The sequence below is a fragment of the Schistocerca cancellata genome, chromosome 1 (genome assembly GCF_023864275.1).
Source record: "Schistocerca cancellata isolate TAMUIC-IGC-003103 chromosome 1, iqSchCanc2.1, whole genome shotgun sequence".
Lineage (NCBI taxonomy): Eukaryota > Metazoa > Arthropoda > Insecta > Orthoptera > Acrididae > Schistocerca > Schistocerca cancellata.
The window spans coordinates 568019782-568036577 of record NC_064626.1 but is presented as its reverse complement, the minus strand read 5'-3'; the positions used below and the strand labels follow the sequence as shown (position 1 = coordinate 568036577).

Genomic DNA, 16796 nt, shown 5'->3' with positions numbered 1-16796 from the left:
TAAGGCCTTTATCGAAAATAGGTGACTGACACACACACACACACACACACACACACACACACACACACACACACACACACACACACACACGAATGCAACCTTTGGCAGTTGAAACCACACTTCGAGCTACAGCAGCAGTGTATGATGGGAGTGGCTGGGGTTGGGAGGGGTAGGGATTGCAGGTTAGGGATGGGGGACAGTGAAGTGCTGCTGGGGAGTGCGCAAGGGCGAGGTGGAGAGAGGGTAGGGCATCTAGGTGTAATCAGGTTAGACGGTGGGGGGGGGGGCAGGAGAGAGGGGGTAGCATTGGTGGCATGAGGGCTGTGTACTGCTGGAATGGGGACAGGAAAAGGGCTGGATAGGTGAGAAAAATGACTGACTAAGGTTGAGGCAAGGAAGGTTACAGGAATGTAGGATATGTTGCAGGGATAATTCTCACTTGTACAACTCAGAAAAGCTGGTGTTGGTAGGAAGGATCCATATGGCACAGTCAGTATGGATCCTTCTCACCAACACTAGCTTTTCTGAATTGCGCAGATGGGAACTTTCCTTGCAATATATTGTACATTCTGGTAACCCTCCTGGCCTAAACCTTCATTAGTCATTTTTCTCACCCATCCAGCCCCTTCCATGTTCCCATTCCAGCACTTTACAGCCCTCATTTCACCAATACATCCAGTCTTTTTACTTCCCTCCTTTTCTGCAACCGCCCCCCCACCTCTTCCCTGCCCTCTGTGTAACCTCCCAACTGCACCTAGCTGCCCTACCCTCTCTCCACCTCGTCCTTGCACACTCCCCAGAAGCCCTTCACTTTCCACCACCCCTCTATCCTTCTATCCCTACACCTCCCTGTCCCAGCCTCCTCCTTACCCCCACCCAGTTGCCACTCCCAACATGCACTGCTGCTGCTGTTCGTAGTGTGGCTTCAGGTGCCAGAGGCTGCAGTCATATGTGTGTGAGTTGCGTTTGCATGTGCATGCGTGCGTGTGTGTCGACTATTTTCGACAAAGGCCTTGACAGCCGAAAGCTTATATTGTGACAGTCTTTTTGTTATGCTTATCTACGACTCAGCATCTCCACTATATGGTGAGTAGTAACTTTCCTTTTCATAATATTGTTACATTCCATCCTGGTTTCCATTATTTGCTGCTATTTATTTTTATTAAGCATATGTAGTACATTGGTATTGTAATTCTTGTCAAACTTAAAGCTGTCCATTTCTGCAGGCAACCTTGGAGCTGGTCTTGGTGCAGGGTGGGCTGGTAGTTCCAAACCCACTACACCAATGAATGGCACGCCTAGAGCCGGTAGTCCTACAAATGTCTTTTCTTCACCACAACATAGGCCAGCAAGTTGGGCAGCACAGGTTTGTAAAAATCGTTAACATTATGATGCCTTGCATGTTGGTTAGGGGGTTAAACCATGTTTCCATTGTAGAGGTAAGGTGTGGCCAAAATCAAAATAAATTACTACATCAAAAAACACAGGTGTAAGACTGTTGTAGTGAACATAGATAGTTGCCAAATAAAGGAGGTGATGTATTTCATAGCATTTGTGATAACTGTGACAGGCTTATCTCTGTTCTCATGCTTGCCTTAATCTTTTATATTGTGCATGAGATGATATGTAAGGGTACTTTCCATTTGGCACATTGCATGACTTCTTAGCATAGTGCATTTAATGAAGTAAAGTGTTTTTCCTCAACTGATCAATACTAAAACAGTTGTGACTTACAAAGTTTTTATTGTACAGACTGTATGAAAGGTTCGTGAGATTTGACTAGATAATGCACTTAGTTTGGTGTGTGTAGATTTTTCTGTAGCTATTATAGAACACAAGTTAAAGAGTTTTCAATTAATGCAGTACTTTGCTTTGTCCAAACTGTCAGCTGAAATGTTGTGTGGTCAAGAACTGGTTACACCCCTTAGGAGAAAACCAGCACTAGAGAGTAACTTTTTCCACCTCACTGAAAGTGCTGCCTGGCTCACTCCAACTTGTTTCCTACCTCAAAGCAACCCCACCTTCAGTCTCTGCACTAAACCATGCCTCCTTTTGTTGCTCATTATCTAGTGCATATGAGCTCATTGTTTAACAACTAAAGAAAAATCTGTACAAAACCTTTAATGGTTTAAGAGAAAGACAGTCATTGACCTGTAACAGATCAATGCATTGAACACAGTAACACATAACAGCTGTTTTCTGTTAAGTGTTACTGTGCTCCATGCATTGATCCGCTATAAGTGAGTGGTTGCCTCTCTCTTATTTTACATGTTTCTCCATCCAGAAATTTCCACCGAGCGAGGTGGCACAGTGGTTAGACACTGGACTCGCATTCGAGAGGACGACGGTTCAATCCCGCGTCCGGCCATCCTGATTTAGGTTTTCCGTGATTTCCCTAAATCGCTCCAGGCAAATGCCAGGATGCTTCCTTTCAAAGGGCACGGCCGACTTCCTTCCCTGTCCTTCCCTAATCCGATGAGACCGATGACCTCGCTGTCTGGTCTCCTTCCCCAGAACAACCACCACCACCAGAAATTTCCATTGTTATTAATAGCTTAAAGTTAATAATAATAATAATAATTATTATTATTATTATAATATAATTATAATATTATATTATTATAATATTATTATTATTATTATTATTATTATTATTATTATTATTATAAAAAACAATGTTATGCTAATCACCATAAAGATGTCATGTTGAGTTACAGACAAGTACAATGAAAATACTATCATTATAAAAAAAAATCTAAAAATGAATTAAAGGACTTAGTTGAGCAACTTCTTGTAGTTCATTGAAAAGTATTTTTTCGGAACTCTTAGAATTATTGTATTTGCTTATAATTTGTATTCCCATTATCAGATCATATTGTTTCCATTATTTTATTTTATTGTGCATGTGTTTATTCTGCAAACTTTCTCAGCTTATCCATACATTCACTACATTACTCATTTGCTTCTCAGTGAGTATTCCTGATTGTGTGTTTACTGTAGGAATGAAGTAACCAAGTGTTACCAGAAAATAAACTATTTGAGTTTTATTTTTTAGTGATACAAATATTACATGATAATTGTAAGAAACATGTAGTTGCTGTATTTGTATAAAAAGGGCTGTACAGTGTAAAAAATTTTATGTGGCTTGTTTTGAATCTTCATGGCATATTTTGTGTGTTACAGTCATTTAAAATATTGGTGTTAGAAAAAGTGGAGTAAAGGATTTCATGTTCTGTCTCTTTAGGGGACACAGGGTATGCCCCCAGGAAGCACATCACCCATGCCAGGTCACACACCTGTCGGTACTCCTCATCACCAGCCAAAGTCACCAAGCGAGGCAATGAAAGCAGACTATAGCCGTTCACACTTTGACACTGTCAATGCAAAATCGGCAGATGCCGGTAAGTCCACAAAAACTTTTTTCACCTCATTTAATTTCATTAAAGACTTTTATAGAGTAGTTTCATTAACCATACCTATCACTGTAGTAGGTGCTGAAAGCTAGAAGAAAGTTTGTTAGTTACAGAAGACAATACTATAGTGTTCAGAAGTGGAAACTCAGGTTGCAGTTAGCACAATTCTGTATTTATTTATTTATTTCTAGATTGTGAAAGCAGCCATTTTGTCAAGAGAGAGACAGGGGTGGGAGGGTGTTGGAGGGGGTGAAAGGAATATGCTGTAAGGAAAAGTTATTCAAATCATGATTAAAGAGGCAGAAGCTACAAGAAATAATTCACAATTAACAGTGCCTTACAGATATTGTAAATTGAGGCTGTTAAGTATTTTAGACGAACTTACAAAGAGAAAGTTATTGATTGATGTATGGGATATACTATCAATGTGAAATAAATGTGAAATAAAACATCAAGAGTGTAGTGTAGCAAGAAAGGAATGTCTGAAGAAGTGGCAGGACAGTAATGCAATATTTAAAGACTGTTTTTAGCTAGGTAAAAATAGTAGGGCAAGAAATAATGACAAGTTAAAAGTGATATATGAGACAAGAAAGCTGAATGTGTTGTTGGGGAACAGAAATTACCAAAACTTCAACAATGGTACAAAACTGTCATCAAAATAGCAAAAGGGCTGAGAGATAAATGGTGACAGAGACAGTGTTTTAGGGAGAGAAAAAGCTCATTAAAGTAAAGATCAGCAGAAAATATACCAACATAAGCTCAAAAGTAACTGGTACATTAATAAAATAACAGTGAAAGATGAAGAAAAGCTGTAGGTGAAGATACTACTGGTGGCTTGAGAAAAGTGTAGTAAAAGAAATTTGTGAAAACGGTTGAAATTGTTGCATTGGGGTATGCATATTAACCCACCGTGATATGACTAGGACCTCAGTCTTTATTAACGTACACTGTTCAGTAGTGCATCACTTGTGTACTTGTGAAGGAGTTGAGTTTCAAGGGGAACAGATAATGGAATAACAAGTCTTATTAAAGTAAAAATGACTTTATTGTGAGACCCAAAAGAAAGCAGTCTGTTCAGAAGTACACATCTGATAAATCAAAATCTGCTGCTGGGGTAACTTTTGAGTAATGTGTTGCTCTGCCCTCATTGCACACTTCTTGCAAGCTATCCAGAAGGTAGTCGAGGCATTGCTACACAAGTCAGTTCCATTCTGAAGCTGTCCGTTGTGTGAGGAGAGTTCCTGTGAAGAGACACTGCAAGTTCCAGTTGATTCCAAGCATAATCTATCAGTTTAATAGTAGCAGATACCTGTCTCTTAGAGGAGGTGTTCTTGAGGTAGTTGTAATGTGCTCATGCATAGTTGTCTTCAACGGCAAACAATAGATGTCGATTGTAGGCCAGGACAGTAGGTTGGAGGACCTTGTTCGGATACTGCAAAGGCCTCAAAAATTATTCTCAATAATTATGAGAGACATCAGACTTCCATGCATGGAACTGCATACCCAAGATGTGCATTGGTACCTCCACACTCTTCTGACTGTCATCAGACTTCAGACAAATCTTGTATTTACTCATGAATAGAACCTGGTAGCATTGATGCAGGTTCCATTCCAGGCATTATCTTGTCCACCTTCATGAGCCGTAGCACTATAGGGGTCTTACTGTTGTTTATAAGGCCACCAAATTGATCATGTCAAGACAGCTGTGTGCTGTCTGGGTTGACACATCAGTCCCAGCTGCTCCAAAAAGGTAGCCTGCAGGTATATTGCATTCTCCTTGGAGTACCTAAAACTCATAATTTAAGATAGATTTTCAGTGTTTTAGGTCACAAGATACCAATAGAATTGTTAAAAAATTTCTTCATGGTATACTTCCATTTAAGAGTATATCTCATGAAAGTCACAGATCAAGTAATTAGAGTAAGATGTGTGTACACTTTAACAGTCAAATCGTAATTGAGTCAAAGTCTAGCGGCCGCTAGCTGGCTGGCCGCTCAGGTGGCGCTGCTGCTGCATGGCTGGCAGACAGCGCCGCATGTAGAGGACGCATGTAACTGCACGGTGGCACTTTGAGAGATCGGCGAGTCACAACACTTTTCCCCCCTTTGAAGTTTTTGCACAGGTCTTGATAAAGGTGGCCCGTAGATTGCTAACGTCCATAGGTGTTGTTTGACTGGCCGTAAAGTCTCGAGGAGGAGGCTTCTCGTACAGACGGAAGTGTCCCCGATGATAATGGGTCGAGATGACAGGAGACGTGGGGGTCGAATCTGCTGGGGCCCCCTGCACCAATCTGCCCATTGCGGAAGTCCAGTTGTTATAACAGGAGATGTGGGTGATGTGTTCGTGTCCGTAGGAGAAGGAGGCGAGTAGAGTTGCTCCGACAGATGATGGTCATCTGGTTTCTGCATGGGCACGTCTCCTGGTGGCGTCAGTTCTTGAGCTGGCACTGATATGATGGTGAGAGGACTGCATTGTGAGTAGTCAGAGATTCCAGTATCCCAAGCGTCAGGTAGAGACGAAGTTGGTGTAGCGGCATCCAGAACAGGCGTTGCCGGCACACGAGGCTGAAGCTGGTCCGAATGACGCACTGCAACACCCATGTCCATCTGGATTTCATACAGGCATTGGCCACAGTGTCGTAAGATGCGAAAAGGACTCCATTTTGGCCGCCTGCCATATCCCCATACCCATACGAGGTCGTCGGTGGTGAACCGGCCAAGCAAAGGCACCCGCGGCCGTGAGGTGGAAGACCGCAGAAGATGAAGTAGCGTGCGGGGCTGCATCAGCAGAAGTAGTCAGGAGTTTCCCCATCTGAGCCTTAAATGTGCAGGTTCAGCCTCACCGTTTGACTGTGGATGAAACGGAGGGGCCATGACATGCATGATGCCGTGACGAGCACAAAAATCCGCAAAATCGGAAGAGGCAAATAGTGGACCATTATCAGTTACAAGAGTAGAGGGAAGGCCTTCCAAAGAGAAAATGCGAGCTAGAGCATTGGTGGTTGCCGTGATGGTAGGCGACGTGCAACGGACAGTCAAAGGAAAGTTAGAGTAGGCGTCAATAACAAGAAGCCAATAAGTACCTAAAAAAGGTCCCACAAAGTCAGCATGAATATGCTCCCAGGGCTTCTCAGGCGAAGGCCACGGTGACAAAGATAACTTCGGGGTGGTGGCCTGTGACGCACAAGGGCCGCAGGCAGCGACCATGTGTGCAATTTCAGAGTCGATGCCGGGCCAGTACAGATGACAGCGTGCCAGAGATTTTGTGCGAGAGACACCCCAGTCCCTTGGTGAAGGAGGCGCAAGACCGAAGCACGCAAAGACACAGGTACCACAACACGCAGCAAAGCATTTTCGGTGGAAAGAAGGATAACACCATCCATAGCCGTGAGGCAGTAACGCAAAGCATAGTAGTTCCACAACGGATCAGAAGTCTTAGCTGACGGACGATCTGGCCAACCTTTCTGAATACAGCGTAAAACCCGGGAGAGGGTAGGGTCAGAACCCGTAGCAGCCGCCAGCTGGTCCCCGGTGATGGGGAACCCGTCCACAACCCGCTGCTCGGCAACATCCAGGTGGAAACACAAAAGTTTGTCCCTATCGAATGCCAGATCATGACCCATGGGAAGGCGAGACAGTGCATCAGCATGTGCATGTTGAGCCGTCGGCCAGAAATGAATCTCATAATTGAAACAAGACAAGTAAAGAGCCCAACGCTGGAGGCGGTGTGCAGCCTTGTCGGGAAGTGACATTGATGGATGAAACAAGGAAACAAGTGGTTTGTGATCCGTAACAAGATGAAATGTGGATCCATAGAGAAAAACACCAAACTTACGAAGAGCATAAATAATGGCTAATGCTTCTTTTTCAATTTGAGAATACTTTTGTTGGGCATCCGTGAGCGTTTTGGAGGCATAAGCAAGGGGTTGTTCAGAACTGTCAAAAAAACGGTTCACAAGGACTGCGCCAACCCCCTATTGAGAGGCGTCCATGGCAAGAACAAGATGTTGGCCAGGTCGATAAGTAGCCAGGCACGGGGCCTGTTTCAGCATAGTCTTCAATTTCTGGAAAGCCGCATCGCATGACGCGGACCAGTTAAAAGGCACGTTTTTATGCAACAGGCGATGCAACAGCTGAGCCACTGAAGCAGCAGACGGTAAAAACTTGTGATTGTATGCTATTTCCCCCAAGAATACCTGCAGTTCCTTAACAGATGTTGGGCGAGGAAGGTCATCGATCGCAGTGACAGTTTGCTGAAGCAGACGAATACCATCCCCAGAGAGTTGAAACCCCAAGTACATGATAGATGCCTGAAAAAATTTTGATTTCTGAAGATTACACTTAAGACCGGCAGTCTGTAAGACATGAAAAAGTGTGCGGAGATTTTGGAGATGTTCGTCAGTGGTGGAGCCAATGACAACAATGTCGTCCTGGTAATTTATACACCCAGGGACAGTGAGCAATAATTGTTCCAAGAATCGGTGAAAGAGAGCAGGTGTGCTGTCAACCCCAAATGGCAATCGTTGGTATTGATAGAAGCCGAAAGGCATGTTAAGGACCAGAAACTGCCGGGAAGCAGCATCGAGAGGAAGTTGATGATAATCTTCTGACAGGTCAAGTTTAGAAAAATACTGGCCTCCAGCAAGTTTAGTGAACAATTCTTCAGGTCGAGGCATAGGGTAAGTGTCGATAAGGCATTGAGCATTTACAGTGGCTTTGAAATTGCCACAGAGACGAATATCACCATTTGGCTTAGCAACGATGACGACAGGAGAGGACCACTCACTGGAAGTGACAGGAAGCAAGACCCCTGAGGCAGTGAGACGATCCAGCTCCCGTTTGACCTGATCATGAAGGGCCACAGGAATGGGCCAAGCCCAAAAAAACTTAGGCCGAGCAGTGGGTTTGAGCGTGATATGAGCTTCAAAGTCATTTGCACGGCCTAACCCAGGAGAAAAAAGGGACGAAAATGTCGTTGACAAGGAATCCAATTGAGCATAAGGAATAGCATCAGAGACGATATTGACAGAGTCATCTATGGAGAACCCAAAAACGCAAAAGGCATCGAAACCAAAAAGATTCTCCACATTACTATGGTTGATAGTGCGGAACAGCGGGAACAGTGCAAACGGCAGATTTGTAAGATACCTCAGCATCAAATTGTCCCAAGAGAGAAATCTTCTGTTTATTGTAAGTCCGTAATTGCCTAGTGACAGGTGACAGGATTGGAGAACCCAACTGAAGATACGTCTGAGAATTGTTGATAGTGGCAGCAGAACCAGTATCCACCTGCATGCGAACATCTCGATCAAGTATTTGGACAGTGAGGAGTAACTTCCCTGAAAGGGAAGAAGTACAATTGACAGACAACACAGAATCAGAATCAGCGTCATGTTCATGAACATCATGTATGCAGTCGGATTTGCAAATGGATGACACATGACCCTTTTTTTTTGCATTTGTGACACACGTCCCAACGTTGTGGACAATCTTCTTGTGAATGTTTCGTAAAACACCACAGACATGAAGGAAGTTGCCATGGGTCTTGCTGCAGTTTCTTAGAGGTTTGTTTATGGTTAGGCCGAGGCTGCGCTTGGGAGCATACTACGGCCACGTCGGCCGATGGGGACACGCCACATGCTTCGTCAACATCGCACAGAGGTTGTATTTCCCTGACATCGCCCCAGGCCTCTATTTCCGCTCCAGCGGCGCGAGAAATTTCAAAAGGCTGAGCAATGGATTGGACTTCATCTAGAGTCGGATTTGCCAACAGAAGGGCACGTTGCCTAACTTCTTTGTTGGGCGCCGATCGGATAATAGCATCCCATACCATGGAATCGGTGTAGGACTCTTTGTGAACTTCAGTAACAAATTGACACTTTCTACTGAGGCCTTGAAGTTCAGCAGCCCAAGCACGATAGGATTGATTCGGTTGTTTTTGACAACGATAAAAGGCAACACGAGAGGCTACCACATGCATTTGCTTTTGAAAATACACAGAAGTGAGTGAGCACATTTCAGCAAAGGACAAAGACGCAGGATCTTTCATAGGAGCCAGTTGCGACAACAACCAATACATTTGAGGTGAAATCCATGAAAGGAACATAGACTTCCGTGTTTGTTTGTCCGCGACATGAAACGCCAAGAAGAGCCGTCGAAGACATTTTTTGTAATCAGACCAGTCTTCCGCTGTCTCATCGTAAGGAGGAAAAGGGGGTAGAGAGAACGACGAGAGACGCCCTGCATTTGATGCCGCAACGAAATCACGAATCGCATTTGTGAGAAGCGTTTGCTGTTCTATGAGGCCTTGCAATAGTTGCTCTAAAGTAGCCATGGAAACATGTGAGTCAACGATGGGAAATAAAAATCCCATCCTTGTCGCCAGTTGTTATAACTTCAAGTTGAAGAAATATATTCCAAGGAAGACGCAATACATGAAAGTCACAGATCAAGTAAACAGAGTAAGACGTGTGCACTTTAACAGTCAAATCATAACTGTGTCCAAGTCTAGCGGCCGCTGACTGGCTGCCTGCTTAGGTGGCGCTGCTGTTGCATGGCTTGCTGATAGTGCCGCATGTAGAGGACGCGCGTAACTGTGGGGTGGCACTTTGAAAGATTGGCGAGTCACAACAAATATGGTTGTTCAATTATTATTATTATTATTATTATTATTATTACCGTGGCACAGGTTTATGGCTTTGTCCTCTTGCACAAAAAGCAGACGTATTATCAAATCCAAAATATGAAATTCTGAAATGAAAAAATTACTATGTGAAATATTGTACAAAACAATGTATGAAGGACAATGTTTCTTACATCAGCTGCTTTTTGATGTCACATGAAACATTGGTTATAGCTCTGGAAAGTAGTTCTGCAGTTCCACTTTCCATTCATTGCATATTTATAATAATTTAAATTCGTGTCCCACAGACAGAGACTGGCCTACGCATCTGTTCCAACAAAATTGGTTCATGTAATATTGTTCTGGTGATGGTAAACCTGTAGGAACAACCAGAAGTGATAGTGGATGTTGATTATATGACAGTTGTCCAGAAAGTAAATTCTGATGTCTGATGAAGAAAATATATAATACAACAAGTAAGAAATATTTAAGGAGATCACTAGCCAATTCTCAATGCAGCAGTTGCCATTATTACGGCAGTTGTCAAGGGAGTGCACAAACATTTGTATGCTTGTGATCACTGAAGTCTACTTCCAGTCTCTGACGTCATGGAATCACTACTGTCTGTACCTCAGCATTATCCTGTCTTAAGATAAAGCTTTGGAGTTCTGCCAAGGGTGGAGGATCAGCTCAGTATGACTCTGTTCTTGACACTTTCGTACAGCAGTGAATGATGTATGTGGAGAAACTGACTAGGTCTCAGTATTGTGCCAGTTCTGCAAAATTGCTTGCCACACACTTTCCATCAGTTCTGGCATCAACATTATGTGTCAGCCACTACATCTTCATCACATACATTGGCTTGGCTTTCATTAAATTGCCTCAAACATTGTCTGATCATACTATTTCTCATAATTTGGATATATGCATTCAGCATAATAGGAAGTAAATGTCTGTCATTGTTTGTTTCTGAGTGTGTGGGAATCTGACTTCTGTGCAAAGATTGCAGTTGACAAAATACCATATTGGTGTTGCCATTTTATCCCAGCACTGCATAACAATGGCTGCTGTCACAAAGCTTACATGCCCTTTCTACGATCAAGCATGTGCAGGAGGACTGGGATACTTGTAACAGATTTTTGCTCTGACAGTTTGATGCTCTCAGATAATACCCACAGAATTGTTTACACTAAAGGTGAATTTTTGCTGATAGTTGCTGTCTGATAGTTCCTTGTGAGTCCTTTTTGTAAGTGTCTGAGGTTCTAGCCAGAGCATATGTTGGAAGTGTTTAGACACAGCAGTGTGAGAGTTTCTGTTCGTGAAGGAAGAGGTTACATGGAAGAGTGTTGGACTGCAGCTGCACATCTAATACTTTTAGTGCCAAAGAAACAATGCAAACAACTGTGTTCATGTTGGATAAAAGCAGATTAGGTGGAAGGATAATTTTGGAGCATGGGAGAATCTAATTGTAGAGTTTATGATGGAAAGCTCACAATAATACTGAAATTTTGCAGAATGACAGCTGTGGAGATGGAAGAAATATACTATTTTGTGTAAATTCATTAAAGACAGACTGCTTGTGATACTAATATCTCTAGCATCAGCTACGTTTATTCTTAGGTAAAGTAACAATTATGGTAAAACTACATTAAACTAGTTTCATATTGGTACCTATAGATGTTCAAATGAAACATTCCCGCGCATACATTTATTCAAACCATTTCACTTGTATTGACTTCAGCAACCACTTGTAAATTCCTGAAGATCTGTTCTTCAACACCCAATACAGTAATGTAATTAATAAATATCCTGTTGTGTAAAATTATAGCTACAGTTGTATTACTTGAAGCCAAATGACAATTTTCCAAGTTCCAAAATGATTACTTTCAAGCATAACATGTTCCTCGATGTAGATTATAAAACTACTTTGCCCAAGTCCTTGAATTGTTGTTGTGGCCTTCAATAAAAAAAAAAACTGGTTTGATGCAGCTCTCCATGCCTGTACAAGTCTCATCATCACCAAATAACTACAGCAGTCTACAGCCTTCTAAATCTGCTTACTGTATTCATGTCTTGCTCTCCTCCTCCTCCGAATTTTACCCACCACACTTCCATCCAAGACTAAATTCTTCATCCCCTGATTCCTCAGAATGTGTACTATCAACTGATCCCTTCTTCCAGTCAGGTTGCGCCACAACTCCCCCCCCCCCCCCCCCCCCCCCCCCCCCCTCATCAGTTCTATTCAGTACCTTCTCATTTCATTAGTTATGTGATCTACCTATTTGATCTTCAGCATTCTTATATGGCACCACATTTTGAAAGCTTCTATTCTCTTCTTGTCTGATTCGTTTATTGTCCATGTTTCACTTCCATAAATGACTACACTCCATACAAATACCTTAAGAAAAAGCTTCCTAACACTTAAATCTATATTCAATGTTAACAAATTTCTCTTCTTCAGAAACATTTTTCTTGCTTTGCCATTCTACATTGTAAATTGTTTCTACTTCAGCCATCATCAGATATTTTGCTGCCCAAATAGTAAAACTCATTTACTACTTTAAGCGTCTCATTTCCTAGTCTAATTCCTTCAGCATCGCCTGATTTAATTCACCTACATTCCATTATCCTTGTCTTGCTTTTGTTGAGGTTCATCTTATATCCTCCTCTTTAAGGCACTGTCCATTCCATTTTCTTCCAAGACCTTTGCTGTCTGTGACAAAATTGCAATGTCATCAGTCCATGTACTGTAATTCCTACTCCAAATTTTTGTTTAGTTTCTCTTTAATGCTTGCTAAATGTACAGATTGAATAACATCTGTCTCACTCCCTTCTCAACCACTGCTCCCCTTCCAAGTGCCCCGACTCTTATAACTGTCATCTGGTTTCTGTACAAATCGTGAATAGCCTTTCGCTCCCTGTATTCGACCCCTGCCACCCTCAGAATTTGAAAGAGAGTATTCTAGTCAGCATCGTAAAAAGCTTTCTCTGAGTCTACAAATGCTATAAATGTAGGTTTGCCTTCCTTAATGTAACCTCTAAAGTAAGTTGTTAGGGTAAGTATCGCTTGGTGTTTCCCTACATTTCTCCCAAGGTTGGCTTCTACCAGTTTTTCCATTCTTTCCTCTCACGTGCTTCATGTGTTGCATTTTTAAATTTTCTCTTTTCATCAATTAAATTCAATATCTCCAGTGTTATCCAAGGAGTACTGTATTCCTGGTCTTTTTACCTATTTGATCCTCTGCAGCCTTCAGTATTTCATCTCTTAAAGCTTCCCATTCGTCTTCTACTGTGTTCCTTTCCCAGTCGTCCATTGCCTAGTGCTTCCTCTGAAACTTTCAGCCACTTCTGGTTCTTTCTACTTATCCAGGTCCCAAGTCATTAATTTCCTACCATTTTACAATTTCTTCAGCTTCAGTCTATAGTTCATAATCAATAAATTGTGGTCAGAGTCCACATGTGCTCCTGGAAATGTCTTACAATTTAAGATATGGTTCCTAAATCTCTGTCTTACCATTACAGAATCTGTCTTGCCATTATATATTGAATCTGAAACCTTCTGGTGTCATCACGTCTCTTCCCTGTATACTACCTCCTTTCATGAGTCTTGAACCAAATGTTTGCAATGGTTAAATTATGATCTGAGCAGAATTCTACAAAGTGGCTTCCTCTTTCATTCCTTTCCCCCAGTCGATAGTCACCTACTCTTTTCTTTCTCTTCCTTTTCCTACCATCGAATTCCAGTCCCCCATCACAATTAAATTTTCATCTTACTTAACTATCCGATTAATTTCTTTTATCTCCGCATATATTTCTTCAATCTCTTTATCATCTGTGAAGCTAATTGGCATATAAACTTGTACTACTGTCATGGGTGTTGGCTTTTTATGTCTGTCTTGGCTTCAATAATGCATTCACTATGCTGTTCATAGTAGTAGCTTACCCATATTCCTTTTATCCAATATTAAACCAACTTGTGCATTAGCCCTATTCGATTTTGTATTTATAACCCTGTATTCACCTGACAATAAGTCCTGCTCTTCCTGCCACTGAACTTCACTAGTTCACTCTTCTATTCATCCATTTCCCTTTTTAAATTTCCTAAGTTTCAAACATGATTAAGTGATCTAACAAACATTCCACGATCTGGTCTGCAGAATGCTAGTTATGTTTCTCGTTATGACGACATGCTCCTGAGTAGTCTCCGCCCATAATATTTTACTGAAGAGATTGCCGTAGTCATTTAACTGAGCTGCATGCCCTTGACAAAAACTAAGGCTGTAGTTTCCTTTGCTTTCACCTGTTCACAGTACCAACACAGCTAGGCCACTTTGGTTTATGTTACGAGGCCAGATCGCTCGATCATCCAGACTGCTGGCACTGCAACTACTGAAAAAGGCTGCTGCTCCTCCTCAGGAACCACAAGTTTGTCTGGCCTCTCAAGAGATACCCCTCCAGTGTGGTTGAACCTACAGTATGGCTATCTGTGTGACTTGAGGCGCACAAGCCACCCCACCAATGGCAAGATCCATTGTTCACGAGGGGGGGGACACTGGATATTCTGATAACTTTCTTCTCTGGATGTGTTAAAAACTGTAGCTATTTCAGCTTTGCTTCTTATCTCTTCAGCTTTGCTTCTTATCTCAGTTTATATAGTCCAATAACTGTCTGTCCCATAACACAGGCCTTCCCTTGTACAAACTAATTAAATGCACATTTTTGTCTTGAATAAACTCCTTGGCAGCTTCTGTGGTTACTTTTTTGTGACACATCACTGACATTCACTCACAGAGTGTATCCATCACATTAGTCGTCTCAGCTGTACCGACAATGTGAGTACATGTTTGTAGAGTGGTTCGTTGTACTGTTGATGTGGTGCAGTGGATAGTGTGCTAATATTTCATTCCTTTGTCATATCAAAATGGGTTCAAGCCTCTTTTTTGTATTTTTGTTTGTTAATTCTATATAATATGTCGATAGTGTTTTTACATGTCATTTGCTGCATAGCATTGTGCAAGTCTCAAACTTTCGAAATAGGCTAACTGCTCGTGCTGTTAGTTTACTAGGAGGTAAAACAAGTGATTTTTTTTCTCAGAAATGTGCTGCAACCACAAATGTGGCATGCAATTTCATGGGTACTTTTATTTAATGTGTGTGTGAGTTCAGAAAAATATTTCGACAAGGTATAACACACAGCACAAATCTGGGATGCAATATGGCCACTCGGCATTCTCCAAGTGTTCTCAGCTCTCTCGGTGATGCTGGTGTAGTTTATATTGTCTGAGAACTAAGGTGAGCAACTCTAGAGAGATGGAGGTTGCTGTCTATCACGAGAGTGTAAAATCACAGAGCGCGACTATCTGAGATCTTGCCCCATTCTCAGACAGTGCAGGTGAGCTGACTTTCGGCACTTTACACAACACGTACAACTCACAAAAGCTGTCAGAGTGTCAAAAACTCTCTAGTATCTACCTAGCTTTACAGTTTCACTAATCCTGACATCTCTGGGCATGATGAAACTTCCTTTAATTGTAAACCTTGTACAATTGAGAGGTGTGTGTGAAAATCTTGTATGTTTGGTGCTCTGCTGCTTGTAAGTAATTGTTAAGTCATTTTGCTGTACATCGTCAGCTGCGTGTAAAATATTTGTCAGACCGGTATTCGAGCATAAACCCCCTGACAATGGGTTCTATACCTGAATACCATTCTGATAATAGTCTAATATTTTTACATGCAGCTCACGGTGTACTGTGAAATGTTAATATTCTTTCATATTCTTATTGATTACAATTAAATAATATGTAAACAAGAGATTTGTAATTCATACAGGCCATTCCATGTGAATACTTTTACCTCCCTGTTCTCTTTACATTTTATTCCATGGAGGTGCAATAAAAAGATTAGTGTTCCAGAGTGTTTTAGTAATATAGTGTAGATTAGGTATTAATTAGTTATGGAGAAATTACCAGCTGGTCACTTAAGCATAAATATGTTTGGAGTTATTACATTATGCGTTTTTTGTAATTAATGACAAAATTATATTACCTTATATGTTGTATATTGATCAGTTACAAATAACTTGTTTAACAAGTTCATAAGGTCACAACAGGCTTTAAAACTTTGTGATGTTGTACATAGTCTTTAAATTTGCCTTTTGTTACAAAAAGGAAGAGTAAACAATATTTGCAACAGAAAACTGGAGAGAACTGATTAACTTTTTTTTTTATTTTTGAATTTTTAGTTTTCGGAACATATTAAAAAAAAAAAAAAAAAAAAAAAAAAACTAAAACTAAAGTTACTTCGAGTTTTGGTGGATGGTAGATAAATTCTCCTTTTCCATAACAAATAATGTTATAGTATCCTGTATGTATTGATTGGTAACATAAATGCCATTTATTTACAGGGAAACCAGGGAAACCAAAGCAGCCTGGTGATGTATTTGGAGACCTTTTAGGTAGTCAGGGTTATGAGTTTGCATCCAAGAAAGAGTCTGGACCAAGGACAATTAATGAAATGAGGAAGGAAGAACTTGCTAAAGACATGGATCCAGATAAATTGAAGGTGATTTAGAAGTGATTCCTTTTCTTTTCCATATTAGTTACGTATTTTATACAAAGTTATAAGTACAATATCAAATTTAACTTTTTTGTGCATTTCAAATCTGCGATTTTTAATTTAATTTGTCACATTGTGTGTTGAAGATGCTGCTAGTACTGGTACTCAAATAATTAGCTTGTGAAGGCTGAAGAAATCATAAATTTT

General features: G+C 41.3%; 1 protein-coding gene across 3 annotated transcripts in view; it reads left to right on the top strand.

Moving 5' to 3' along the window:
* Positions 1-16796, top strand: part of LOC126181449 (cyclin-G-associated kinase) — a 245441-nt gene that overhangs the window by 202776 nt on the left and 25869 nt on the right. For all 3 annotated transcript variants that reach the window (XM_049924773.1, XM_049924774.1, XM_049924772.1), the window contains exons 20-22: positions 1227-1366; positions 3245-3401; positions 16438-16595. In XM_049924773.1, the coding sequence (XP_049780730.1) occupies positions 1227-1366; positions 3245-3401; positions 16438-16595 (455 nt within the window). The remainder of the gene's footprint in view (positions 1-1226; positions 1367-3244; positions 3402-16437; positions 16596-16796) is intronic.